Source organism: Seriola aureovittata, chromosome 15 (genome assembly GCF_021018895.1).
Source record: "Seriola aureovittata isolate HTS-2021-v1 ecotype China chromosome 15, ASM2101889v1, whole genome shotgun sequence".
NCBI lineage: Eukaryota > Metazoa > Chordata > Actinopteri > Carangiformes > Carangidae > Seriola > Seriola aureovittata.
This window is the reverse complement of record NC_079378.1, coordinates 1,612,033-1,639,996: the sequence shown is the minus strand read 5'-3', so window position 1 is coordinate 1,639,996 and position 27,964 is coordinate 1,612,033. Positions and strand designations below refer to the sequence as shown.

The following is a 27,964-nucleotide window of genomic DNA, read 5'->3' as shown; positions in this document are numbered from 1 at the left end:
AAATCCAATAAATAGTTAAAAATAGTGACATCTCTGCTGTACTGACGACCTGTATCACATTCTAACGAGTTCCTCCAACGCGTATCTGTAATTATAATCCAGTCACATCAGGATCTCAGGACTTGTTGAGGAGTCACATTATGATGTTGTCATGGTGATGGACAGGACCATCAAGCTCCATCCCAAATCTCCTATGGCAACCACACCTGGCGACATCATGGGGAGCTGAGTGTTTTCTGAATGTGAATGTGAAGACTGTGTGTTCTTCTCCCAGCGGCCTGATCTCTGGTGATTAATGGCTTTCTATCGGAATCAATATGTGACACTGTTTAAAACATTTAAGAATTAAACATGAGAAATGTACACAGTTCGTTTACTGATTACAGTTGTGATACGTTCATTGTGTAGAGAGAGGTGTTACAGATGAAGTTCCTCCTCTAGTGATGCACAAACACAAAATCTACTGTCACAGTCGTGTCACTGAAAATAAACCTTGTTTGTACAAAACAAATGTGTCAAGTCTTATAGTGTTTATATACTGCTAATCTGCTCTGCCAGTTATATTCTGAAGGAACTGCACTTACAGTATTACAGTATGTACCGTGTGTTTTTATTCCTCCGCGCCGGCAACAGTCAGAGCCGGAGGCCATTTTGTTTTCGGGTTGTCCCTATGTGCATACGTATGTTCGTCCGTCGCATTCTCGTGGACACGATATCTCGGTAACGCCTCGACAGAACTTTTTTAAATTTGCCACAAGCATTCACTAGGACTCAAGGATGAAATGATTAGATTTTGGTGGTCAAAGGTCAAAGGTCAAGACCTCAATTATCTCACAAAACACTGTTTTGGCCTCGTGAATGTGGTGTCTCAAAACCACCTTGGGGAAATTAGTTTATACTTGGCACAAACACTCAGATTCAACGATGAACTGATTAGGATTTGGTGGACAATGGTCAAAGGTCAAAGGTCAAAGTTGTGGTGAAAACAGACAAACTGACAAAGAGACTTCAATACACAAGGGAGGCAAGGGTGATTGAACACAGGTGAACACATTAAGGTGGGGCAGACAATCACATCGGAGGGAAACAGGACAAAGACAGGAAGTAAAATAACCACAAGACACACAAAGGAAGTCAATCCAAAATGAATCAGGAAATACTAATCCAATCTGCTGGACCAGGAGGAACCTTATAGACCACTCGGGTCAGCTGATCCCAGGGTGAAAGCTAAATACGATGAACAAAAGTCTAAACTCAAGACTAATCTTTTTGCAGTCACATTTAACTCAATTTTTTTGTCCAGTTTGTTTGTTTTACTTCTTTTATTATGTTTGTTTTGATTCAGCTTCCTTTTGCTTGTACTCTGTCAAGCACTTTGTATTATCACTGGTATTAAATGTGAAACAGAAGTTAGTTTGCTTTGTCTTTCAGCTTCTTTTATGTTAAAGAGACAATTTGAATAGAATTATTTGCAGATCTGTTCAGCACCAGAAGTGCACCTGTCTACATGATTATAGGTTGGTCCCTTAAAGACTTCATTTGGCATCAAGACCAAATCCCGTCAATTGATTTGTTTTTCCATGTTGATCAATGCGGCTCCTCGACACTGAACATAATGTGACGTGTGCTCGGAGCCGGAGCTGAGTCAGACCCTGTCCCGGTCTGTTTCTGAGGAACCGTGTCACAGTGTTGAGACAGCTTATCAGATCCCCTCCGCAAAATAAACTCCACACAGACCGGACCTGTTTGTCCTTTCACGTTCCACGGACTGTCAGAAAATGAGTCAGTGGTGGAAATTTTCCATTGCTCTCTGTGACAGGCGGGATAATTGGCTTTCAGTCACAGTCTCTCCACTGGAGAAGCAGGTGCTTTTTAGAGGCCATGCTTTTCATAAAGTGCTGTGTCACATCAGCTGAAGTCATGGGACAAAAGAGTCGTGTGTGGAAGACAGTGTGACCGCATGAATTTCAGTGTTTGTAAGGCAGAGAGCGTCTTTGCTCTCAGTGTTTTCATTCTGACATTGGCCTTCATGAAGCCTTGTATGTATCTATAGTATTTAATTATATTGTATATTGTATATAATCTATAGTATTTCACTCATTCTTACATTAAACTACATATTCGATCTGTGACCATGACAGCAAGTTATTCAGAAGACAATTTGATGCAGAAAGTTTTATATGTATGTAAGTTTATGCTATAGCTACATAGCTAACATTAGCGTTAGCAGCTGTTTACTTACCAGTCTAGAAGAAGTGTTATCCAGTGGTGAAAAACAACTCTCTTGTTTTGCTTCTATTTGTATCACTTCCTCTCTTCTGCTAAAGTTAGCATGCTAACCAGCTAGCTCTGGTCCGTAACTGTCCCATACCGAGTCACTGTAGTGTTCAGTCTGACCCGAAGAAGTAGAGCTGCTCAGATGACGTATTACAACATCAACAGTGGCTGGAGTTCTTGACAAGACTGGTAAGTAAACAGCTGCAAATGCTAATGTTAGCTATGTAGCAATAGCAAAACTTAGCTCCTTTAATTCTCTTTGTAGGTCACAGGTAAATATCACAGTGTCATACGTCAGTAACACCTTGACGTAACTTCTTCAAATTTAGAACAAACATTCGTTAGGACTCAAGGATGAGCTGATTAAATGTTGGTGGTCAAAGGTCAAAGGTCAGGGTGACCTCACAAAACACTACACAGATGTAACCTGAAACTAGTCTGAGTGGCGGAGGGATACAACCATGGGTTGGTGATTCTGGTTTTTAATGAAATTAAATTTGTGACATCCAGAGCAAAACTAAAACCTGAAGTTGTGATTAACTTGATTAAAAAAAAACGACTGTGTCTAAACTTCATTTCCTCTACACAGCACTACAACCTGAGTGGACAGGTTGATAGCCTTCCTAATGCTCTTTCATGTGACGCTGGGTTTTTCTTTTTGTTTATAATCCCTACTTTATAGCTCCACTCAAGGAGAAGCTGCTCATTCAAGCTATAATTATTATTATCTTCCCTGAATAAATCCTGGGAACCCGTCCCTGCCCTGAGCTCTCTGATTCGCCTCTCTTGTCACCTCTTATGTGTTTTTCCTCTTTTTTTATGACTTTAATCATCTCCGTGACTGATGGCACTAAAACACACTTTTACTAAATGTTAATCTCATAATCATTTCATCTGACAACACCGAGCTCAGATAGCTTTTAGCCAGCAGTGATTCATTCATCTCTGAAGTGATATTGCTCCTCGGTGTGGCCCATTTCCCTGAGTCTCCTGGGATGTCATAACGCTCAACTTGTCACACCGGCTCTGAGAGAGAGAGAGGTGCTGGGACAACTTTGAATACATCGAAAGACCACTTTACATGTTATTGCCTCTTAGAGACATTTCCCTGATGACATAAACCTCTAAATTGCAAAGTGAAAAACCTGTTAATGTTTCGGCACTCCATCATCTTCCTCTTTTAAAGTCAGTCAGTCAGCACACAATCAGTATTCCCCTCCACTCATGAGCCATACATGGGTGAGGAGAGATACAAGGGCTATTACATTCCCACAGTGTCCTGTCAGAGATATCCATTAAAAAGTCTTTATTGGTCTCAGGACCATTACCAACAAAAAAGGTAATCCAATTGTCTTTACTCCTTTTAATACTTTTTTTATGATCCCGTCTCCCTCCATCTTTCCCTCCCTTCTGTATTTCATCCTCGTCCTCAGCTATTAGCGTGTTTGCACACGAGAGCAAATATCACATTAGACGAATGACGACAAACAAAGAGCATCATTAGTTAACCCACATAATACAGATGGCTTCACATTTAAGTGGGCTTTTAAAGTGTCTGGATTTGCTGACTGGCTGCTTCTCCAAATTAACTATTACAGCTCATAATGTGGGCCGGTCCAGTCTGCTGGAACAGCCCTCTGGGTTCAGGCGTTCCACACGAGTCAGAGCCTGGCTGCTTTAGTGAAGCCCAACACTGACGCTGGGTGATGAGGTCTGGTTGGATATGGTGGAGGTCAGGGCTCTGTGCAGGTCCCTCCAGTCTGCAGGTCTCTGTCCGTCACGCCCCTCCTCTTTAACATTGTTCTTTTTACTCCACTAGATTGATCTTAGATACAGTTACTCTTTTGCAAATTAATATTTTACATACAACACCTGACAAAGCACAATGCAAGGTTATAGATAAAACTGCCCAGCAGTGTAAGATTAACTCCACTACCAGCTAAAACATTAAAATTGCTGCATAATTCGATGATTTAGTAATAATAAATATACTGTACAATAACACAGACAGAGACCTTTCTGCTGCATAATGAGTAGTTTTACTTTTTATACTTGCATTTTGCTGTATAAGCTGGAGACGTTGAATATTGGACAGAAAACCTGCAGTTACATTTAAAAGAGAGGGGGGAACTTTGAAAGATGAGGGAATTTTTTAATGCATTATGGGAATTGTAGGATCAAGAATTTTTGAAGCTTTACCTATACTAGGGACTTCAGGATATCTCAGCCTTTTTATCTTTAAAAAAGCCTTATTTTGTATGTCTAATGTAATGATTAATAACAATAATAAAAACCAGAGCCTCTCTCTGAAAGCCTCACCTCATTATAGTTTAAAATCGGATCAGGTCGGGCCTTAGTTCCTCTCAGTTCTCACAGGAAAAAGCACAAATCACACCTTAAGTTAGTAAATGTGTGATCTGCTCTTTGTACTGAAAATGTCCGGTGTTGTAAGAGTCATTTAGTTTTACTAAATGCTGCACCTAGTGTTTGCAACAATTTTGACTGAGGAGTTTGCTTCATCACGGTGGAGTCCAAACATTTGTTGAACACCGCTGCCCCCAAGTGACAGGAGTGAGTAGAGCAGCAGGATCATCATCTCCACACTGTCAAACTATCAGAGCTTCTCTGTGACGAAGCAGGTGTTTTCTCAGCAGCAGAGAGGGTGTGTTGAACGTTTAGCTGTGGCTCAGAGAGAGCATGAGGACAGTAACAGCTTCTCTAGAAGATCACTGAAAAAAACTACTTGAATCCAGTGAGATCCTGCAGAGAGAGGGCAGCGAGCTTTTAGCATTAGTGACAGAAACAGGGCAACAACCTACACAGCTCCATTAAAGATGCTGTTATTAGCAACATGGCTACAGTAGGGGAAGCATTGCAACATGGGACAGTGGTACCGCTTCCCTTTTCTCCAATCAGGAACAAGTTACAAGTCACCTGATTCACTGTCACAGGAAGCTACTTCCTCATGGAATAAGGATTAAACTCAGTAGGTACAGACTGTTTTAGAAGGAAAAACTTTTCCTTAATTGGGATTGCTGAGTAAACCACTATGTTGTCTGTTTATAGTTCATCTTCCACCCACTCCGAGTTCATTTTTGTAGTTGTACTCATCACACTCATGTTTGAGAATCTTAGATATTTTTCATGCTAGTCGTCAGTGCTGATGTTTTGGCTGTTAACCCAGTTCATGGCCAAAAGAGTCTGTGTGCAAGTAACCCAGACAAATGTCACTGACAGCAACTAACAATATAATTAAACTGCTGAAATCAAAGCTTCAATATCAACTTTGTCATAAGTCTTATATCATGTTACATTACAACTGTGGGATGAATTGTAACATTTCACTCCCTGCATTTGAGACCAAACCAGACATTTTGTGTTTGTGTTTGAGTTGAGTTTTGAAAACACTGGATTAAGATCCAGACACATGAACCACGCCCGTCTCCCCTCCCTCTGCCCTGTAGAATGACATCATTAAAGAGACAATAGTTCAGTTAACCAACAAGCTTTATTCAACATTTAAGTCTCAGATCAGAGATTAACACAAGGGAATATTTAATACTCCTCTCCATCTTCGTCTCCCTCCCCATCAGCCGAGTCAACGCCAACCTCCTCATAATCCTTCTCCAGAGCCGCCATGTCCTCTCTAGCCTCCGAGAACTCCCCCTCCTCCATACCCTCACCCACATACCAGTGAACAAACGCACGCTTGGCGTACATCAGGTCAAACTTGTGGTCGAGTCGAGCCCAGGCCTCAGCGATGGCGGTGGTGTTGCTCAGCATGCACACGGCCCTCTGGACCTTGGCCAGGTCTCCACCAGGAACGACGGTGGGCGGCTGGTAGTTGATGCCAACCTTGAAACCGGTGGGACACCAGTCCACAAACTGGATGGTACGCTTGGTTTTGATGGTGGCGATGGCAGCGTTGACATCTTTGGGCACCACGTCTCCACGGTACAAGAGACAGCAGGCCATGTACTTGCCGTGGCGGGGGTCGCATTTCACCATCTGGTTGGCTGGCTCGAAGCAGGCGTTGGTGATCTCCGACACCGTCAACTGCTCGTGGTACGCCTTCTCAGAGGAGATGACGGGAGCGTAGGTGGCCAGAGGGAAGTGGATACGAGGATACGGCACCAAGTTGGTCTGGAACTCTGTCAGGTCAACATTGAGGGCACCATCGAAGCGAAGGGAAGCAGTGATGGAGGACACGATCTGACTGATCAGCCTGTTCAGGTTGGTGTAGGTGGGACGCTCGATATCGAGGTTCCTGCGGCAGATGTCGTAGATGGCCTCGTTGTCCACCATGAAGGCGCAGTCAGAGTGTTCTAGGGTGGTGTGGGTGGTCAGGATGGAGTTGTAGGGCTCCACCACAGCGGTGGACACCTGGGGAGCTGGGTAGATTGAGAACTCAAGCTTGGACTTCTTGCCGTAGTCGACAGACAGACGCTCCATCAGCAGTGAGGTGAAACCAGAACCAGTGCCACCTCCAAAGCTGTGGAAAACCAGGAAGCCCTGAAGACCAGTGCACTGGTCGGCCTGAGGACAGAGGAGACAGTGATCAATAAGGTATGATATGATTCTGTTTGATATGCAAAGTCAAAGTTAGGAATAGATCCCTCCTGATAAAGTTACCCACCAGTTTGCGCAACCTGTCCAGCACTAGGTCAATGATCTCTTTGCCGATGGTGTAGTGCCCACGGGCGTAGTTGTTGGCAGCATCCTCTTTACCAGTGATCAGCTGCTCAGGGTGGAACAGCTGGCGGTAAGCCCCACTTCGTACCTCATCTACAGAAAATTAGCATAAATACCAAGATGGTTAGACTGAGTGAAAAAACATGCATGAGAAACTAGTGTTATTTTTTAAAATTGATATATGACTTTACCAATGACGCTGGGTTCCAGGTCCACAAACACAGCTCTGGGGACGTGCTTCCCAGCTCCTGTCTCACTGAAGAACGTGTTGAAGGAGTCGTCTCCTCCTCCGATGGCCTTGTCACTGGGCATCTGTCCATCCGGCTGGATCCCATGTTCCAGACAGTAAAGCTCCCAGCAGGCATTGCCAATCTGGACACCAGCCTGACCAACGTGCACTGAAATACACTCGCGCTACGAGGGAGGGAAAAAAAAAAAAAAAAAAAAAAATAGAAAAGGTTATTTCTACAAGTTCCCATACAGAACTATAATCAATTGGTGTTTTATTTATAGAGCATGTTTAAAAATGAGCAAACAGCTGATTTAAGAGCTGTTGTATGGCTGAAAAGCCGCTTTTGGGAGGGGGGGTGGTTAAAAAAAAAAAAAAAAGGCTCTTTGTCATTTTTAATGACATTAGATGCTGAAGGCTGCTGGTCACATGTCGAGGGGCTGCTCTGGAACTAATGCAAAAATCCATAGATGAGACAAAGGCCTCTTTTGTAAAGAAGCCAATACCAGACCACCATGACTAAAGTCAACCGACACGTTGCACAGTCATTTAGCCTCTGAACTTGGGCGACTACGGTGGCCTACTAGCTCATTGCACTGCAATTTAGGAAAGCATGCAAATACACAAAAAGCATTTTCACACATTTGAGAACATGTGAGAAAACAATCAGTATTCAGTGTCCACTGGAAATGCTTAACACAGTGAGGTCATCATCTGCTTGCCTTGTGTCCATTTGCATGAATTCTTAAATTGCAGTGTGTTGAATCGTGAGAGCCAGACTCAAAAAAGGCTTTAGAGGCAATTCAGATACTTATATAAAAAGGTGCTTAAGGCCGAAAGATAATCATGGGTTGAGAACAAACATTTTAACATCAAAGAGGTGTGGTGAGACAAAGCAAACACAGCTGTAGTTCAATATTTTCATACAAAAAGGAGGTAGTAGATTTACACAAAGATTAAACATGAAAGCCCCATAAAGCTTTCTCTTGAATAGGTGTTGGGTTGCAGATTCATAATGGCCGGGCCTCTTCACACAGAGGAATGTTTCAGCCTGAATTAAGGGACAATGACAGGCGTTAACTGGGTCAACGCGCCGACGGGGGAAAACCCAGAAAATGGCAGCCGAGACTGAACTTCAATTTTTGGACTGCATCCTATCGAGTTATGTTTAATTCTCCAACATTAAAACACCATTGAAAATGAAGTTTGGTTACCCGTCCGAGATTTTAGCTCGTGGTTTTTATGAATAAAACTCGACTTCCACGTTTTGAATTTGGGTAAATTAACATATGAGGAGTAAAAACAAAACCTGTATTTTCCCACTCACCATGTTTACCGAAGCTGTGGAGTCTGTAGCGGTCGAATTAAGAAAAAAGGGAAGAACTAACGTTAGCTCTCACTGTTTGGACGTTAAGAATCCTGTGTAAGACGTAACTGAAATGCGAAGCAGCTAGGCGGGGCTTTTTATACTCTCGGGAAAAGAGCTGCTCAATCCCATTGGTCGGCGGGGTCACGTAGCCCTTTTCCTATTGGTTTAAATTAAACTGTCATCTTATTTGAAACGTTGACAGTTGGTGCCGGGGTGTTCGTGTGTTTTATTTTAACCCCCTAAGTATGAACCGGCTGTCGACCTCTAACCATCCCAGTGTTTCAGTTATTTTGTGTAGCATATAAAACCGATGTAAGGTTATATATTTTATATTTTTATTAAATCAAATATTTATATTGTAAACATAGTGCATTAAAAATGACAACCTCGCTGTTGTACATATCAAGTAACACTGACATTAGAGTGTATCACGCCTCCTAGAAGGTTATTTAACTTAAAAAAAAAAAACATAGACTTAAACATAAATTACTTGTACTCTATACTTAAACCATATAAAAATAATAATGATAATAATAATAATAAAGAAAATACATACAAGTAATAACACAATAAAGACAAAGAAAGAAAAAAGTTACAAAACATTAAGAGTAACATTCTTAGGTAACAAATTATGGAAATATAAAAGAGTATAAAAATATTAACTAAGTAAATTCACTCAAATACAATTCTAAGGCACTTGTACTTTACTTGAGTATTTTAATGATATGCTACTTTCTACTTCAATGTCACAATATTTCAGGGGGGAATATTGTAGGCCTACTTTTTACTCTGCTATACTACAGAAGATTAGAACTTTAAATGTAAATGTAATTAAACAGTAAATTAAGCGACCTGACAGTATATAAATGATTAAAATCAGCTCTACCTGGGTCAATATTTAAATGCTGCTTGCATGTTGATGCGTCAGCAACAATAATCTAATAGTATAACATAAAAATAGAACACTGACAGGAATTTACTTAAGTAAGTTTATTGAGTAATTTAAAATTGTGATATTGTTAGGTAAAGATAACTGTGAAAATTAAACAAATCACTGTTCAATAACAAGTGGAAAGAAAAAGGAATATGACCTATGATGCACATGATAAATGAAAGAAGGTTTTAATGTCATGAGTTCTAAGTAAGATGAAATCTTGTGACATCATAAAGAGTTCTGCAGTATCCTTAATTCTGTACGCCCCAGTCCATGGCTCCGATTACCCCTTAGGCAGAGACCTAGGCTCCTGGTGAATGGACATGATTTCACGGATTTAACTTCAAAAATCTCTTATTTGGATGCATTGTATTCCTTTCAATCAAACAAAAATGATTATGAAAACTAATTATCAAACCCCATTTCCACCAAAAACAAATGAAGTTAACTTTAAAACCTACAGGAATATATGTCACAAGAGAATTTCTTAGGCTGTAACTGCTGTATTTTCTAAATGAAAACACTGAGTCAACTCATCAGTTGTTTTATGACTGTTGATGATATTCGTTACTGGTTGTTTTCTAGGATCTTGGTCTGATCTTTACAAGGGAAGAAAGTGTTGTATCATCTCGAAAGTTAAAGGACATGAAGCAACCATAAATACTACTTGGTAGTTTCTATTTGCATACGTCAAGATTCAGGAAATAAGTTTAAATACGTTTTTTAATTAATAGGTTTGTCAGTTCCTTTCGTCCTTAATCTGACTACAGTTGGTCTATCTGAAAACTTCATCCACGTGTATTTAAATCAATTTAACAGGTAGTCGAGCTGCTTTAGTTCTTTCTAACTTATTCTGTATAAAGGTCGCCAAGTCTCTGCTGGGCAGTAACAAGCTACTTCAACTGGCTGCGACGCCACCTTTAACTCCTATTCATTGTAGAAAACATATGACGCCGAGTGATACAGGAAGAAGCCGCTTGAATATCGATGTTTCTTACAGCCAATGGAAAAGCAAGGTTTGCACGCTAAGCCCGCCCCTATGCAAAATTGGCCAATCCTGGCTCGGGATGAGAACTTCCGCCACAGAGACGAAGCATGTCCCATTGTACGAGCTGTTCTCAAAGAGTGCCGCGATTGTTGCGGTGCAGGCTGTTAAATGCGTGATTTCTTCAAAGTTGTTTCATCTGTTGCCGCCGGTTGACGCCTTTTATCTTAGAGTCGCGTGAGACTGCTGTCATATTTGAATCGTATCAAAAAGCAGCGGGTTGTTACAGGGACAAACAGCTGCGGTCTCACCAGAGGAATTTGTCCGTTAGCGGCAGCTGAGCCACCTTGCGGTCCTGCTAGCACCGAGGCTAGCTAACGTTAGCAGCAGCTGTTTTTTTTAGTGTGAATCTAACCGACATCGGCGGGAATATGTATTTAACCAGAGGCTGTCGTTTTTCGAAATAAGTCGCCGGAGTCAGGGTAAAACACCAGGAGTTGTTAGCTAGCGAATCGAACCACTTAGCCTAGCTAGTTAGCTAGCTAACGCTACCGGATTGTCTTTCACAAAGGGGGCAACGCGTGAACAAGAGACTTGGTCGCCAACCTAACGCTGGCTTTTAAGTGATTTCTCCTGGGCTATAGCACGAAGAGCATTACAACCGTACAGAATGAATGGATTCAGCACAGAGGAAGACAGCCACGATGGACCGCCTGCTCCGCCGTTTTATGGACAGAGCTGCTGTCTGATCGAGGACGGGGAGCGCTGCGGCCGGTCAGCTGGAAACGCCTCCTTCAGCAAGAGGATCCAGAAGAGCATATCGCAGAAGAAACTGAAACTGGACATTGACAAGAGTGTAAGTGAAACTATAATACAGCTTCAGTTCTGTTGTGACGCTTAAATCAGTGATTGTTAGTGCGAGATGATGTCTGGAAGTTGACTAGCTGCCGGGGAAACTGCTCAGACTCTTCAGCTGTCAGCTAAAGCTAGTTAGCAGGTTAGTTTACGTGAGTAAACAAAAAGGACACAATCATAGCGTCCCCCTAGTTGCTAGCGTTACCGTAGCGGGGAATGTCCGCGTTGTCTGTAGTTAAATCTGTTCTCACTCGGTTTAAATGTCAAGCTAGCGTTAGCTGTGCTAGCTGAGCTACCTGGACGACGTGCGGGACAGCAGGATCCTGCCCGCATCAACTTTCTTGCAGTGCAACAGTTTCCTCCAAAATGGCTGTTGCCAGGGAAGCTTCCTCCTGCCCGGTTACAACAACCGGCCTCTTTTTTTCAAAGTACAACGAACTACCAGTTAAATATTGGTCGAAGTAGCAGACTATTTTATTCAACTCTGCCCTAGAGTTTTATTTTTCGTGGTTACTTTTGCATAGGTTTTTTAATTAGTATCACTGGTTTGCTATCAACGGCAAAGTTGATTGTATTGTACAGTGGCTCACTTCCAGTGTCAGGGAGAGAAACTGACAGGTATCGAAAGGTGATTCACCCACCAGGCAGGTGTCTCAAGGCCTCAGACCTTTAGCAGCCTAAAGTCCCTGTCTTCCCTTTGTGGCAGTTAATTAGAGAGCTTTTCTGTATTTAAATTATTAGGAAATAAGCACCACTGATGCAATATTTTAGGGCTACAACCAATGATTAATTTGCTGATTATTGTCTCAGTTAATCATTTTGTCTATAATTAGGAGTTAGACAGTTTCTCTGAGCCCAGAGTGACGTTTCAAGTGTCTTGTTTTGTGAGAACAACAGTTCAAATCTCAAACTGATTAGTTTACAGTGGTGTAAAACAGAAAAAAGTCTCAAATCATGGTTGTGAAAATTGTGGAGTAAAGATCATCTCAATAATACACATTCAGAACAGTATTAAAAACAAAAAAGTAGGGATGCACAATTAAACAAAATATAATCTAAATTGCAATATGGCTAAGGGCAATATCCAAATAGTAGCAGCTGTAGTTTTCTGATAAAGGCAAGATGTGTCACAACAGTGTTGTGCGTTGTTATCACCATAAGCTTTTATAAAATCATGTTCTCCATCATGTTTATTTGGAACAGACCAACAAAAATCACATCATCATTTTATAAATTTTTTTCAGTAAAAACATGATTCCAACTGAAATAACAATAATATTTTTATTATTTCTTTTGCATATTGTGCAGCCCTAAAATAATATAACAGTAAAATACGATAACAAACCTGAAGCCACATGCAGGAATATATTCCTGGGCCTCCTAACACGCAGCAGAGTCATCAGTGAATTCAAGGATGTCTTAACGAGGTAAGCCTCTTTGTATTTGAGGGTTTCAGCAGTGGCAGCAGGCTGCAGGTGTTTTTCAGTTATTGACTTCAGGAACAACGTGTTGTCGGGGCAGGGCATCATACCTCAATACATTTTGAGTTGCAAACAAAACGTATAAAAAGTAATGAAGTTATTGAAACGGTTAGTTGTTCTAAAATGACATTAAACTCTGCTACTGCTTTGATTTTAGGTTTTAATTTTAACATTACTGAAAAACTTTATTCCTTCAAGTTTTCTCGTGGCACTAGGATGGAAACTTGTTAAATTTGATATCCAGCTCAGTCTGACTTGTGTTTTGCTGTGATCCTGTGAGACAGAGGTATATAATAATAATAATAATACATTTTATTTAAAGGCGCCTTTCTTGGCACTCAAGGACACCGTACACAGTTATAAATAAATAAATAAATAAATAAGAACAATACAAAAGTGACAGAGCAATTGGCATCAGATGGAAAAGGCAGATTTAAACAGATGTGTTTTGAGTTGTGATATATGTACGTAGTAGACTTAATCCTTCACTGCTCATTAACATCCTTACAGGTGCGACACCTCTACATCTGTGATTTTCACAAGAACTTCATCCAGAGCGTCCGCAACAAGAGGAAGAGGAAGACCAGCGATGACGGAGGGGAATCCCCGGATCATGATGTGGAGGTGCCCGAGGTAACGTGGACTAAAGTGTCAACTCACAACGTTCAACAGGGACGGAGTCACACCTGAGTGTAGAAAGAGTAAAAACACATTGACAGAGAGAGGAAAGCTTAAAAACACCGGCTCATGGTGAAATAAGAATATTCTTACATAACCACCATTACTCTTTTAAAGAAATTCATATCCAGCACGTCTGTATTTAGCTCTCCTTGTGGGGTTTCCGGTGTTTACTGTTGCAATGACCCAATTTCTCCACAGAGATCATTAAATTTTCATCCTCGTTAAAAGCTGGAAAAGAGGCAGAAGTAGCTGCGAGCCTCCAGTAAATCACTGAGATGTGTCGGAGTTAAAAAAAAAGATCCTCTCTCTGGACCGAATGTCTCACTACATCCCTGCTCGTGTTGTGTCCTCAGGTCGACCTTTTCCAGCTGCAGGTGAACACGTTGAGACGCTACAAGCGACACTACAAGCTGCAGACCAGACCAGGCCTCAACAAGGCCCAGCTGGCAGAGGTAAGAGCACGCTGACCGACTCACCGTATCTACCTGCTGACTAATGGGCGACACACCGTTTGTTCTGTTCAGTGTGGACCATGAAACCACGTCTGTTTCCACAGTAGGAACTGTTTCAGGAACTCAGGAACCTTAACCTGTGTGTTGACATGTTGACCAGAGGGAACGGGGTCTACGTTGGTCCTGAAAGTTCCCGCTCTGAGGGTGCTGCCCTCTAATGGCCCAGGAACTGTCAGGGCTGGGTTTTCTGAATGTCACCGATTGGTCGAACACAAAATCAGGCGGCTGCAACATGAGCTTCATTTAACTTAGTTTATTGACATTAAAAGCAACTTTTTCTGAAGAAAAAAAAACACAGGGGAACAAGAGAGACAGAACATGGAGACAAACTTTGTTTACCATTTGATTCAATAGTGAAATTTAAATAATCATAAATCACTGAGCAGATTGTTAAACTTCATCCATAAAGGTCTTAAAAAGTCTTAAATTTAACTTGTTGAAACCCTGAAAAATAATCACCAGATTAATCTGTGATTAAAAAAAAATGAATCACAGTTTCACCTCCAGTTCTTACTTTACTTTCATTTTACTTTTTGGTTTGCCTTGAACAAAATCATCAATTAATATGAATGAATATTACTTAATTTTGATCTACAATTATTATTGTTAACATTATTTTAGTGGTCAAAGTTCACTGTGACCTCAAAGACAAATTTTTGGCCGCAACTCAAGAATTAATATGATAAGTGATGATAACTGTCAAAGGTCAAAGTTCACTGTGACATCATAATGTTCGGCAAAAGCACTTCGGGCCATTATTGAGGAACAGAAGAAGAGACTGTTTCTTGAACAGTACATATTTTTAATGTTTTTTTAATCATGATATTATGTTGGTACTAAAACATTTACTTTTCTACCGTCGGTTTAAAAACTTGACAGAGAAGCAGAAACCTCAGCAGCGTCCTGGGAGGAAACTGGTTTTTCTCTGAACCCTTTGTGGAATAATTAGACCAGTAGTTCATTAAAGGCCCCTGAGCTGCCTTCGTTAGGTGTTCCCTGCATCCGTCTTCTCGACCCCTCGCCTCCATGTTACTCATTTACTGTGACAAACGCAGTGTCGCGGGTCCTCGCTCGCAGTAATTGGTCATACAGAGGTTGTTAGACTTAATTTGCCAAATCGACAGGTGGACTTCGTGCAGCTGGCTCGGCCCTCGTCCTCACAAATCCCTCCCGTATGTAGCGCTCTCAGTCTGCCTGTGGTGGAGGGGGGTGGGGGTGGTGGGGGTCTGATGTGACCAGGCTGTAGAGTTAAGGAATGAATGAAACTGGGGCTGTAAGTTGAATGTTTCCCCAGGCTTTTACTCAGGTTCAGACCCTGCTATTAATGAGCCTCCCACATCATTAATAAAATGCCAGTCAACAGCCCCACAACCAGCTGCAGCTGCGGCCCCCGGGCTCGGCCCCCGGGCTCGGCCCCCGTTCAGGAGGACCAGTGGCTGCTGAGAGAGAGAGGATGTTTGAAGGACAGGATGTTTGTTTTCTTCTGCCTGATGCTACTTTATAAAATCCAAACAGCCATTATTCAAGCTCCAGTTAAAGCCACATTAACTGTCTCCTACTGGATCCAGTATCCAGTAGTTACTGTCTTCACAGATTCTACCATTTCTCAGCTGTTACCTGCTTTTTAAAAACTGATTGAAGTTAAAGAAGAAAATCCACCATCACAGATATGGAAAGGTTGTTTCTAAGTCATATGGCAGTTTCTGTTGGTGGTTTAATGGCTGCAGATGACACAAGATCATGTTAAAATCACTGTCACTGCAGCTCGGCAGATATTGATCTTGGTTTTTGGTTCTTAAAACCACAAATATATCTTCAATACTTGAATATAGAACACAGGAAGTGTAAAATATGGAGCTTTAATTAAGCAATAATACTCAAGAGTGTAATATTGGGAGTGATGTTGTACTGAATATCAGCACGGCTGTGTTTCGGGCGTAGGTACGAGGCCGCAGTCACAGTTCTGCGAGCGCAATATTAGTTAAATAAGATGCATGTTCCTGAGCTGCACAGTGCACACTAGCTTGCTACCTCGGTTACCTCAGGTGTGTGCTGAAGTTTCTATCATAGATAATGACCGTTAATGTAACGCTAATTAACGGTTAAAGAGAATGATACATGTAGTTAAAATCCCAGTGCTGTTATACTCTATATCAGCACTCCAATCGTCCAATCAAATGACTTAGTCAGAACTCACTGTTGTATAACTTCTAAGATGGATCATTATTCTGAAACTGGTCTCCAGACAGATCAGATCATGACAACAAACATTTGTTTAACCGTCACTGTCTCCTCCTCCGCAGACGGTGAGTCGTCACTTCAGGAACATCCCGGTGAACGAGAAGGAGACTCTGACCTACTTTATTTACATGGTGAAGAGCAGCAAGAGCCGCTTGGACCAGAAAGGGGACGGCGGCAAACCGCTGGACTAAGCTTCAACAGCAACAACAACAACAACTGCAGCAGTAGCCACAGCAGAACCTACAGTGACAAACGGCAACAACAAGCTGGACACCACTAACAACAGCTCCACCCACCAGAACCAGCTCCTCCTGCAGCCCTGCCACCGTCCCACTCCTCCGTCAGACCAGAACCTGAACTCTCGCTGTCCTCAAAGGACGTTTCACAGAAAAACTGGAGGAGAATCCAGGAAGGGATGAGTTCGTCTCTGCCCTCCCCCGCCTCCGCTTCACACGAATACAGTCTGAGCACATGTCGTCGCGACGGTCGATCCTCCTCTTTTCGCCCGGGTCCCTAAAAAGACTGTCCAGGACCAGGACTCACTCCGCAGGGTTTTTACGTCGTCATGCTGTAATGTAATTTGTCGATATGTACAAAAGAAACCGCGTCCGATCTCAAGTAACCTGGTTGAATGCAATGTACGATATAGCTGCCTTAAGAGTAAAAAGCAAAACACATTTTGGTAAATTTAGTTTTTTTTTTGTTTGTTTTTTTCCTTTGCCGAGTTGACTGTTAACACATCCGCCGCCCGTGAGGAATGCTTGTGCCAAACAGAAGCGTGTAGGAACTGAATGATACTGAGTGGGATTTTGTTTTTATTATTATTATTGTGAATGAATGAATTTGTAGGAAAGAGGTGGCACCTTCACTGACGCCACATCCAGCTGCTGAAGGCGCAAAATTCACTTAGAAAAACCTTCTTTCTCAATAATGTCTAAAACGAATCAATCCTCAATCTGTACGTCGCCCTTTTCCAGCTGGATGTGATGCGTTCAAAGACCGATTGTAGTGAGTCTTTTCCTTGCGTATGAACACTGTCATGCGGATTCATTTCTCTGTGCATCGCAGGTGTCGGGAGCTACTTCTTCTTTTTTCTTTTAAACATACAAGTTTCTTTCCTTCCTCTTTAGTTGAGCCTTAATTTACAAGTTGTATAAAGTTATTTGCTTATGATTTTGTTTTTATTTTTCTTCGTCCTTTTTTTCCCACCTGAAATCAAACGTGTGTGTGTGCGCGTGCGTGCGTGCGTGAGTGACAGGGGTGTAAAGAGTAATTATAAGCGCCATTTTAATATTTAAGAGCAGTGTTTATGGTAAAGGTTCAACTCTTGATTTGATTCTCATCATAGCGTGGATGTATTTCAAGAAGCTGGATTGAGAAGTTCTTTTGTTTTTTTTTCCCCCCGAATAATTAATCAAATTAAAACAAGAGTTTGTCGTAACTTCCAGACGCCTTACTTCCATGTCTGTGAAGTCGCACAGTTTTATGCACAATTGATTATGTTTGTCGTAAAAAAAGTCTAATGTGAATCTAATTCGGCACCAAAAGTTCGTCAAAACTACTGATGATTTATTTTCTTGATTTGTAATCGATCTGTCATTGATTAATTGGTAAGTTTGTGAGGCTTCGTCTTCACACAGATTCTCAGTGACGTGGAGGAGAGAAACTTTTAAAAATGTCATTAATATCGAGCCAAACGGCGTGATGAGAAACTATCAGTGACCCGTTAACATGTAACATGAAGCATCCAAAAGTTGATTTAAACTCATTGTACTGCTGACACCTCCAGGTAAAACCCCTCCTCCTCTCTCCAACTCCAACTCTGTTTTTCCTTTTTTCTGTTTTTAATGGTTGTGACTACATGGAGTTGTTTTCTTTTCTTTTTTTTTATCTCACCATCTTCTGCATCATATTTAAGTCTGTCCACCACACTGAGTTTGTCTCCTTTCGACAAGGTTATCATTTTAGCGTCTGTTGTATTTTCAGTTTTGCTTGTAGGTTCGTTAGTGTCATGTAGATAACATCCAACTTTATTAACACATAGGCCATGCCACATTAACCTAATTATTGTATTAGAAAAGAACATATTTAAATATGGCTGCTTATTGCTCCTAATAATAATTATAATAATAATAATAAATGTATTGTACAGGCAGAAGCAACAGTCTCTCCTTTGTCTTTTTACACAGGTATGTATGTCTGAACTACAGCAGAGAGTTGGGGCCACATTTTATTTATCAGCATTATATTATTGTTTATTATTATGTATTAATGTATAATTGTCACATGTGGCCCTTAATCCTTTAGTTCATATACAGAATAAATGTGGAAATATTGTGTTAAATCTTTTAGAATCAAGGCTGAAAAGAACTTGTCATCAGTTTCTTCATGCTGTTGTTTCAGTAACAGACTTCGGCCACTAGGTGTCACTGTGGATCCTCCTGTTAAATGAAGGCAGCCTGGACTCTGGACTTTCAAACACCTGGAGACCTTCACAGGAAACAGGATCAACAGAAGGTGAAGTCAAACATTTTGTAAGAATAGATTTTCTTCTTTTTTATCACAGGGGGTGAAACATTATTTTTGGAAGCAAATCTCTTTTTTTATATTTTACAGAACAGTTCTGTTATTTAATTTCCACCCACCCTTAATAAAATGTTTACACTACAAATCAGCACAGGAGGATTAGAAATACATTTTTATAGCTGTATCAATAGGAAATAAAAAACAAACTAAACAAAAAAAGTGCAAATATGATGATAAGCTGTTAGTTTTTTCTGAGTTTCTGGTCATTTATGAATAATAAATGACAACAAGCCACTGAGTAGAACAGGACTTAAAAAAAAAAAAAAAAAGGTTTCCTGATATCGGTTTTAAATTAAAATTCATCCTTAAAAATCTTTAGAAATGTTGTAAATTAAAAGAAAATAAGTGAAAAATAACGAATATTAAAAACAGTTCGGATTGCGAAGAAAAAAATACAGACCGTTATGAGAATAAATTCATATAATAAAAATGAGTCAAAAAAATAATAAAAACAAATATAATTATAATAATAATAATAATAATGAAACGTCTCAGGTTCGTGTTTTCCTTCTCCGTCAGTTCAGTTAGTGGCTCCAACAAAAACGTAGAAGAAGAAAGAAGATGTCGCCTTCACCACAGCTCGAGTGTCTTAAAATAATTCATTTATTTACGGAACTATATATAACTTCACATCTAATGTACATCGCCATCAACATGTCGCACAGTAATAAACCTTGAATCTTCTTTGTTGTCGTGTTTGTGCGTCAACTCAACATCCGGTGTCAAAATGTTGTTTTCCCTCTTCTCTAAACGGACAGTGACATTTTTAAATTTGAGGTAGATTCAGTTCAGTTCAGTATATTCAGTCATTTTCTACAACAAACAGCAAACAGCAAACAACAACAACAACAACAACAACAACAACAGCCTCAAGAGTTGACACAGCCCGGGCTCCATCTGAGATCTGACTGCGACTGACTGGATTCATAATCATCGTCACGTGTTTTACCTGTTTTTGCGCCAAATTCAGTGGGATGAAGAAAAAAAAACAGTCTCCCCTCAAAATGTGTTTCCACTGGACTTTGTGTTCCCGCCAGATACAGTGTTTACATTTTTTTAATTTTGTTTTATTTTATTTTTTCAATTTTGACACGGCATGACGTCAGAGAAAAACGTAACCTAACCCTAACGAACATATCCGGTTATTACGGTATAAATTAGTCATTATCAGGTATTAGTTAACTGACTGAGTGGTCAATTAATTAATGTTGGAAAATTAAGATCATTTTTTTGTATTTCTATTCATTGTTCTTTTTTTTGGGGGGGGGGGTAAATCCTGTATATGTCATTTATGCTCCACTGTAATTGTAATATATATATATATATATATATATATATAATATATATATATATATATATATATAAATGTTATCACTTGTAAATTTTTAACTGCAAAATAATTCGCCTATAGGAGGATTTGTGCAACAATATTTCGTGATAATTTATTTCGGCCGATGCCAAATGGAAATTAAACAACTTCCAACAAGCTAAAATAGAAGGTGATAAATTTAGACCACAGCTGTTTATGTTGAAATTAATGAAACATAATTAAGACTTAAGATAACTGAGCTGGTTTCTGATTACACAACAATCCACCAGTAGATGCAGTAAGGTTTATAATGAGTAATGAAATCTGTTGTGCTGTGTTAATTAGCGCCAAACAGCGGGTTTTACGCGCCATAAATAAAGTTCAAATTAAAAAAAAAAAAAGGTAGTTTTTGAACTTTTGCATCGGCGGTTTTTTCTCAGACCACTACTCTGCTTTTACTCCACTCATCGTTTATCATCATTTATTCTGTTTCTGCTTCAGCGGCATCAGATTAGTGGGAAACAGCCACCACACCAGGTCAACACGTTTTCTTCAGGGGGAGACAGATGTTTTTTGACACAATGGCAACATGTGGTCTCCAGTACTGGAGGGGTGGAAACATCAACAAAGCAGAAATACCACAAATATCAAACACCTACAGTCAGATCTGTGAGTGGACTTCAGAAACCACACCGGGAGAAACGAGGGTCAACAAAACGAGCGTCCACCGCGGTGTTTGCGTCCGCAGTTTGAGTTCACCTTTCATTCTCTCCCCCTTTTTTTTGCGCATCATTGCACGTGCACAGCGGTGTGTTCAAGTTCAGTCAGTCAGTGGTTTTTAAAAAAAAAACAAAACAATCTGATCCAGAGTCTCTGAATCGGTTTTAGGGATGAAGAGCAGGAGGATGAGGAGGATGAGGAGGAGGAGGAGGAGGGAGGGGGTCACTGGTTGAGCTCCAGAGCCCAGACCTGCTGCGGCCACCCGGTCCGGCCCTTCACCTTCTTCTCGGCTCCTAAAGAGTCCTGCAGCCCGTCAGTCTGTGGGGGGAGGAGGGGGGAATTAGTACTGGGTATTTTTTTATCTTATATAAATATATATTATATGGATATTTATCATTTAACAATATTTTCTTGAACATTACATGTTGTTAATATCACTTATTACAGTAGAAAATATTTCTCCAGACATATGACATAATAATATAGTTATAATATTATAATCTACATAATATACATTATATTATATATAATAATAATAATAATTCATACTCTAAATCTAAATTTAAAGCTACATGTGTGAAACTGAATTTAACTTTTTTTTTTTTTTTTTACAGGATGTGAGATGAACATGTTATAAACACAAACCTGGATGTTAACTACGTATTTATAACTGTATAAGTGGTGAGGGGTGGTTGTCATGGTGATTAGCTGCTGGAAACACTTGTAGCTGTTTTAACTATAGGCTACATTAAAGTGAAAGAGTGTGACGTCAGTGCGTACGAAAGATGTAACGTAACTCCTTAACACCTCTATTTTTGTAACGATATTAAAAATAAATCCGGGCCATTGTCGGACCCAGTTCTACGGCCCGAATCTGGCCCGAAAATACACCATGACTGTCAGATGCTGCTTCCACATCTGGACCAACTCTGGCGCACACACAGAAAACTATACCAGAAAGGATAAAGGCCAGAATCTGCCCGGGTGTGGAGGTATATATGGGCCAGACTCGGACCGAGGACTTGCATAGGTAGGACCAGAAGTTTTATTTTGTTAATTTAAGCGTTTATTTTAAAATAATTCAACCTCCATAATGAATGGCATTACAATAGTCTACATAATTACAAAAAATATAATTATATTTGCTTGTTCATAAACTCTTGTATCACAGTCCTGAAAATGTAATTTAATTATATTTTGTAGGGGAAGTCAATTTAATTTTTAAGTGGTTTAAAAAAAAAAATCTGTTTTTAAATTTAGTCAAAAATAAAAACAACTTCTACCTAAAATAAATTAAAAATAATAATTAGACAGGCACCAAACCTGCAGGTGTGTTTACACTGAGACATTAATGTGAATTAACGGATCAGTTGTTGGATCAGCTCGGACTCCTCCGCGGCTTCACACCGACTCACCAGATCTCGTTTCCTTTTCAGATCCCGGTTCTCGATTTTCTTGATCTCGGCCTTGAAGCCCTCCGTCTCCCCGGAGTCTTTGGCCAGGACGTCCATCAGGTAGGCGATGTAGCTGGTCGCCAGGCGTAAAGTCTTAATTTTGGACAGTTTGGTGTCCGCGGGGACGTTGGGGATACACTCCCGCAGCTCCGCGAACGCCGTGTTGATGCTCTCCGTCCTCCGGCGCTCCTTCTTCGGCCCCGACGCTCTCCTCTTTCCCATCCCCGCCTGCAGCCCCTCCAGCCGGGCGTCGTGCGTCGCTCCTGGCGCCCCGAGCTCCGCGGCCGGGTAGGGCGCCTGGATCTGGAAGTCCGGGGGCACCTCGCCGTGGTTCACCACCCAGCTCTGGAAGTAGGGCGCGTCCTGGTGACACCGCTGCACGAACGGGAAGGGTTCGTGCATCAGGTGGTGGTGATGCTGGTAGCCCCCGATGAGGTTCATGTCGAGCGGGGGAGCAAACACTGCAGTTTCCGCGTTGTCCGGCGCCCTCGGTCTCTCTCAGCTGCGGCCCCAAAACGGTCACTGCTCGGGGATCTGCAGCCAGCGGGACTCATTCACGACTTTAATCTGTATCCTCCTGGATTCACCAACGAGTCCAGACCCCGAGTTTTACATCGTCTTCATTCTGGAGGGGAAAGAAAGGCCGCAGAAAAACCGTATACATCCAGAGAGCGGGACTCGGCGTCGCGCTGGACTCCACTGTGTGTTTGGTTCGTGAAGATCCGTTTCCCGGAGAGGCTGCTCCGATTCGCCCGAGAAATTTGACCCCGGCTGAAGGTGTGAGGCCCCCAGGTTTATATGATTTGGATGTGAGCGTGGAAAGGAGGCAGCCAATAGAGGAGAGCGCCCAGGATGGGAGGAGAGTCTGGAGAGGTCTGTAATACTAACATGCGCCATGGTGCCAGAATCTCAAGCAGCAGATATCTGACTGGTTGGAGTCGGTTACTGGTTGGGGGGTGGAGGCTGGGGAGGAGGTGGGGGGTTAGAACACCTCTGGTTTGAATGTACTCTCTTAGTTTTGGAGAGGTTTTACGCACGGACTTTACGCACCATCTGTTAGGACATACCTGTTTAATTAGGGGCTGCTGTTTGAATAATGATGTTGTTTTACTCATCAGCTCGAGGCCGATGAGGTGGAGAACTGGACCGTGAACGCAACCCCATACAAATATAATATATGTATATATATATATATATAAGATAAAAAACATGTAAAAATCATATATAAAACCTGTTAGAAACTGGAACTATTTTCATATATTAACATAGTGTCTAGCCCATACAAATATATATGTTTTATATATTGTAGATATGCTACATAAATATATATCCAGCTCAGAGTCTGTCAGTACATGATGATATATATATGATGTTGATATTATACACAGGAGGATCCAAAAGTCTGAGATAGACATGTTTAAAATGAATAAGAAAAACTTACATAAACATATAGAAGTTGTTTTAATTAACTTACATATATAAATTAAGCCTAAATATATATTGTTAACATATATGCTTACAACATGTTATACCATATAAAAATGTATCATATAGTTTTAATGTATGTACACGTACAACATTTACGGGTATTTCATGTAGTTTATAAACTTATATCTTCATAAATCCGGAGGATTTAGGCCTTTATATGTGATAATAATATATCCCCTCATAGATAGATACTTTATTTATACTTTATTTACCCCCTAGGGCAAATTCGAGATACACAGAGATATATAGACTATAGGTGACATAGGCCTGTATGTCATATATTACATTTCTGTATGATTTAAGTTTAGCAATATAAGATTTTTAAGTTGCACATGGCGATTTCAAAGAGAAAGAAAAACCGACCTCTTAAAGATTGTTGCTATTGACAAAAGATAATAATAAAAACGATGATATATTACGTATCAATAAACTTTATATGCTTCTATAGAGGCACGTTCTCATTTTATCTCGATAATTAATGAATTTACTCTGGAAATAAGAGATTGTTTCCCCATATTTTCCTTCGACCTGATGCTTGTTTTGTAAGATTTTTTTCATATTTTCTCAAACGCGTAATTGGTCTTTTATTATTTTTTATTTTTGCACCAAGCGGCTGAATTGAGTCATTTATCATCAGCGATTTGATTTGAAGTGTGAATGAAAGGTTTGATGAATTATTTGGTTCTTTTCCCGCGGCCTGCTGTCGTCATACCTCTGCAGCGGCGGCGGGTTTTTATCTCCCGCACGAATTCCCCCGCACAGCTCCTCACACACTGAACACATCATCTTATCTCCATCGCCCAAAAAACATTATCCCATTACATTACATGACCTTGACGCTATTTAGAAACCATTTAGGAGCGAGTCTTATCTAAATACAGCCATAAATCAGGAGGTGTCACCTTCACGTGCTGCGTGTTTACAGCTCAACCTCCACGAGGAACCGTAAAGAACCATCCGTCACTTTCTGTCGCGTTATTTCTCTATAACACTGTCACATGTTTACGTTTTTATTTTTTATTTTTTACCTCTTTCTCTGTTGTGTTCTTTCACATTCGTTCAGTGTTGTTGTGATATTTCAACAGGATTATAGATTTTCATAATTACACATTTTATTTAAAGGCGCCTTTAAGGACACAGTCAGATAAAATACAAAATAAATTACAATAAATACAATTTCATGTTTCTTTTGATACTTCAATATTTTCATTTTCATTATCTCACATGTTTTTTTTATCTCATGTTATTATAAGACCACGAGGAACTGTGATGTGACTATAATGTAAATATTAAGCACATATTTGTAAATTGTAAAGACAGTGAAACGTGATTATTTAAACTTAGTTTCTACTATTAGAGATTAAAGGAAACAACATTTCATTTAATTAATTTTCCTTTTGAATGAGCTGCTGAGACTCAGATTTAAATGTAATTTAAAGGTAAGTAGTTTTAACTTTGACTTTTACTCCAGAAACAGTTTGAAAAGCAGAATTGGACCATTTTTTTAATGATGTATTACAACATAATAATAACCTTTAACAACTGTTTTTATTTGTGTCTTTCAAAATAAAGCACTTCATAGGGGAAAAAACAGAATAAAATTCATGACAAACCAGTAAAATGACAGAAATGCATCATGAATATTTTCATTTTCATTTTCTTACCTGCAAAGATTTTAGTTTCAGACGTGAAATACAAGAGTGTAAAAGAAAAGGACGATAGACTTTATCGTATTTGTGTGTGACTATAATATTCCTTTATTCCTCTATAATAATGTGAATTCTTTTGGTGCTGATTTCACATTCACAAACTGTAATATGAGACAAAAAAATATATAATATGAGTGTAACTTTTGGACTTTATTTTATTTTGTAAGGGAGGAAATGGAGCTCCTGCACACGGACGCTTTATGTGTTTGACGCAGGACGTCTCTCGGGTGACGGTGACTGTATTTATCCTCCATGTTTCTGCTGCTGGTGGAGGAACATCCTCCTCCGTCACGTTGCCGCGGCTGTCAGCCTGAAAAACACCATGCGGCCTCCTGAAAGAAAACCTGACACTGTTGATTAAGACGTCCACTACGCAGAGATGAAATACAATACTCCTCCCTCCTCCACTCTCTCCATCTCTCTCTGTACCACTTTCTCCACTTCTTCTTCTACCTTTCTCTCTCTCTCTCTCTCGTCATTCTTTCTTTTCAATTCATCGCTTTCCTCGAACCTTTAACCAGAACCTTCCCTCTTTTTGATCTCGCTCTTTCTTCCTCCGGACCTGCTCTGGCTGGACGTGCTGAAAGACCTGAGCAGCAGTAATAGTCTCTTCATACTTTGCTTTCAACCCCAATAGACTCCAGTCATCTCTCCCCCTCTCCTCCCCCTCTCCTCCCCCCTCTCCTCCCCCCCCCTCTCTCCTCGCTGCTTTGCCAGGGGAAACATCCAAAATAGGTCACGAGGAGCCATCTTGGCCGTGTTATGAATTCTCCTCATAATTGTTTGTGTCATCGTGTAGATTTTTCAACAGTCGCCGCTTCCCTCCTCTTCAGAGTGCTTACCCTCAACTCCACATTTCCAAACAAATATTCCCGCCACTCCGAAGGCCTCGGGCTCGGCACGGAAAACGCCGCCGAGCACGCTCAAGACCAAAGTGTTTTGTCAGAACAAGAGAACGCATCCACCTCTGGCGTGCGGCGACGCCGTCACGCTAAGGCTAATTGAACCCACCGGGCAGAATGAAGTCGTGGCGGCTCCTCCTCGTTCTGGGAAATGTGTGGGTCACGCCAGGAGTCCCTCAGAGGCCCAGTGCATGATGGGAGAAGAAACCCCCGCTCCGGAGGCCTCTGTGGCTCTGGACACAGCGGAGCAGCGTTACCCCGAGGCCGGGTGGACAAAACACCTCAGGTTAAGATTTAAGTGAGTTAAAGTGTCTTTGGATTAAAAACAGTTGCAGTTTTCTCTTTAAAGTTTCTCTAAAATGTTCATTTAAATATTTAATTTAAGGTTTTCTCCTCATCTTAGTCTTAAACTTAGAGAATCACTTTACCTTTACCTTTGCACCTTAAAGTTCACCTGGTGAAGTTCAAAACAACGGGAGGATGAGATCACAGGTGTTTCCATGGAAACAGTAGAATTTTACCGCTGTAAAATCTCTTTCACTGCTGCAAATTTCTTAACTTGTTTCCTCAACTAAAGAAACCTTTAAGAGATTCTGTGCGACTCCCTTAAGTTTCATGTCTATAGTAGAAACCTGAAGGTGTTGTGTGTCTTTCTTCTTGTGAGGTCACACTGAGGTCGCATCTCATCCAGCTAACACAATATTATTTTGGAGTTTCACATCGAAGTTTTAGCCACTGGTTCATTGTTAAATTCTGTAACTGTAACTTTTTAGATTCACAATAAGACTCGGCTTATCCAGGATTTATGAATGGTGTATAACTAGTTTATTAATGATCATTTCTAAGCTGTTATAACACAAACAAATAGTGGCCGTTTGTACCTGCTGCTTCACCACATGTTTAAGTTACTAGTCATTAACCATCACGTGGCGGATCACATGATCACATCACATGACCAGCTCCATCCTCTGAGGCCTCGGCAGTGTCGTTTACCTGTTTGTAATCGCAGCTGATGATCAGATATTAACAGATGCTTTCTGCTCGGTCTCTCGCTCCGACTGACGTCAGCTGACTCCAGTAGAAACTCCAGTTAAAGTTTATTGTTTGTCGTTCAGGAGCTTTACCAGACCGTTGACTTTTACTGCAGCTTCTCTTTCTGTCTCACTCTCTCTGCGTCTTTGATCGACTGGATCTGCTGCTTTCTTCTGTCGGACACCGTCTTCTCCTCTGTCATCTCTACATTGATAAGTGATTGTCGTCTCCGCCCGGCGTCTGCTCCCTCTGCTCTCTCTGGTCATCGAGCTCCACAAACCGTCCTCCGACTGCAGTAATTCTGCCCGTCCTCAGCCCATAAAGATAAGAGCGGGACGGCTGGAATGTGGAGCGGCGAGGTGACGGTGACGAGCTGAAGGGACGTAAACGCCAACACGTCCAGTAACTACCTTTTTTACCTTTTCTTGTTTATCTGACAAATGGTTTGGACACTTTTTATAATGTCAGTTATAAAATAAAACTCATTCAAACTATAAACAGTTCACAG

The 27,964-nt window shown here is 40.8% G+C and overlaps 3 protein-coding genes across 4 annotated transcripts; 1 reads left to right on the top strand and 2 right to left on the bottom strand.

Annotated features, from left to right (window-relative positions):
• Positions 1–5,766: 5,766 nt before the first annotated feature.
• LOC130182954 (tubulin alpha chain-like) lies at positions 5,767–8,673 on the bottom strand. Its single transcript, XM_056398189.1, has 4 exons — positions 8,526–8,673; positions 7,161–7,383; positions 6,914–7,062; positions 5,767–6,813 (listed from the first exon to the last, which is right to left on the bottom strand). Exons 1-4 carry the CDS (start codon positions 8,526–8,528, stop codon positions 5,833–5,835), a joined length of 1,356 nt encoding a protein of 451 aa, XP_056254164.1. The 5' UTR covers positions 8,529–8,673; the 3' UTR covers positions 5,767–5,832.
• A 1,912-nt stretch (positions 8,674–10,585) lies between these two features.
• On the top strand, positions 10,586–18,414 carry sap30l (sap30-like). The gene is made up of 4 exons (XM_056397780.1): positions 10,586–11,342; positions 13,333–13,455; positions 13,857–13,955; positions 16,319–18,414. The coding sequence occupies exons 1-4, from the start codon at positions 11,157–11,159 to the stop codon at positions 16,445–16,447; spliced, it is 537 nt and encodes a 178-aa protein (XP_056253755.1). The 5' UTR covers positions 10,586–11,156; the 3' UTR covers positions 16,448–18,414.
• Positions 18,415–18,557: 143 nt separating this feature from the next.
• On the bottom strand, positions 18,558–23,211 carry LOC130182687 (heart- and neural crest derivatives-expressed protein 1-like). 2 transcript variants are annotated; one of them, XR_008829742.1, is made up of 3 exons: positions 22,287–23,211; positions 20,811–21,189; positions 18,558–18,746 (listed from the first exon to the last, which is right to left on the bottom strand). XR_008829742.1 is itself a non-coding variant. In XM_056397778.1 (2 exons), exons 1-2 carry the CDS (start codon positions 22,764–22,766, stop codon positions 21,094–21,096), a joined length of 576 nt encoding a protein of 191 aa, XP_056253753.1. In that variant the 5' UTR covers positions 22,767–23,211; the 3' UTR covers positions 20,619–21,093. The 2 variants fall into 2 exon arrangements, 1 of the variants encoding a protein (XP_056253753.1); XM_056397778.1 differs by lacking the exon at positions 18,558–18,746 and having other exon boundaries at positions 20,619–21,189.
• Positions 23,212–27,964: the final 4,753 nt, after the last annotated feature.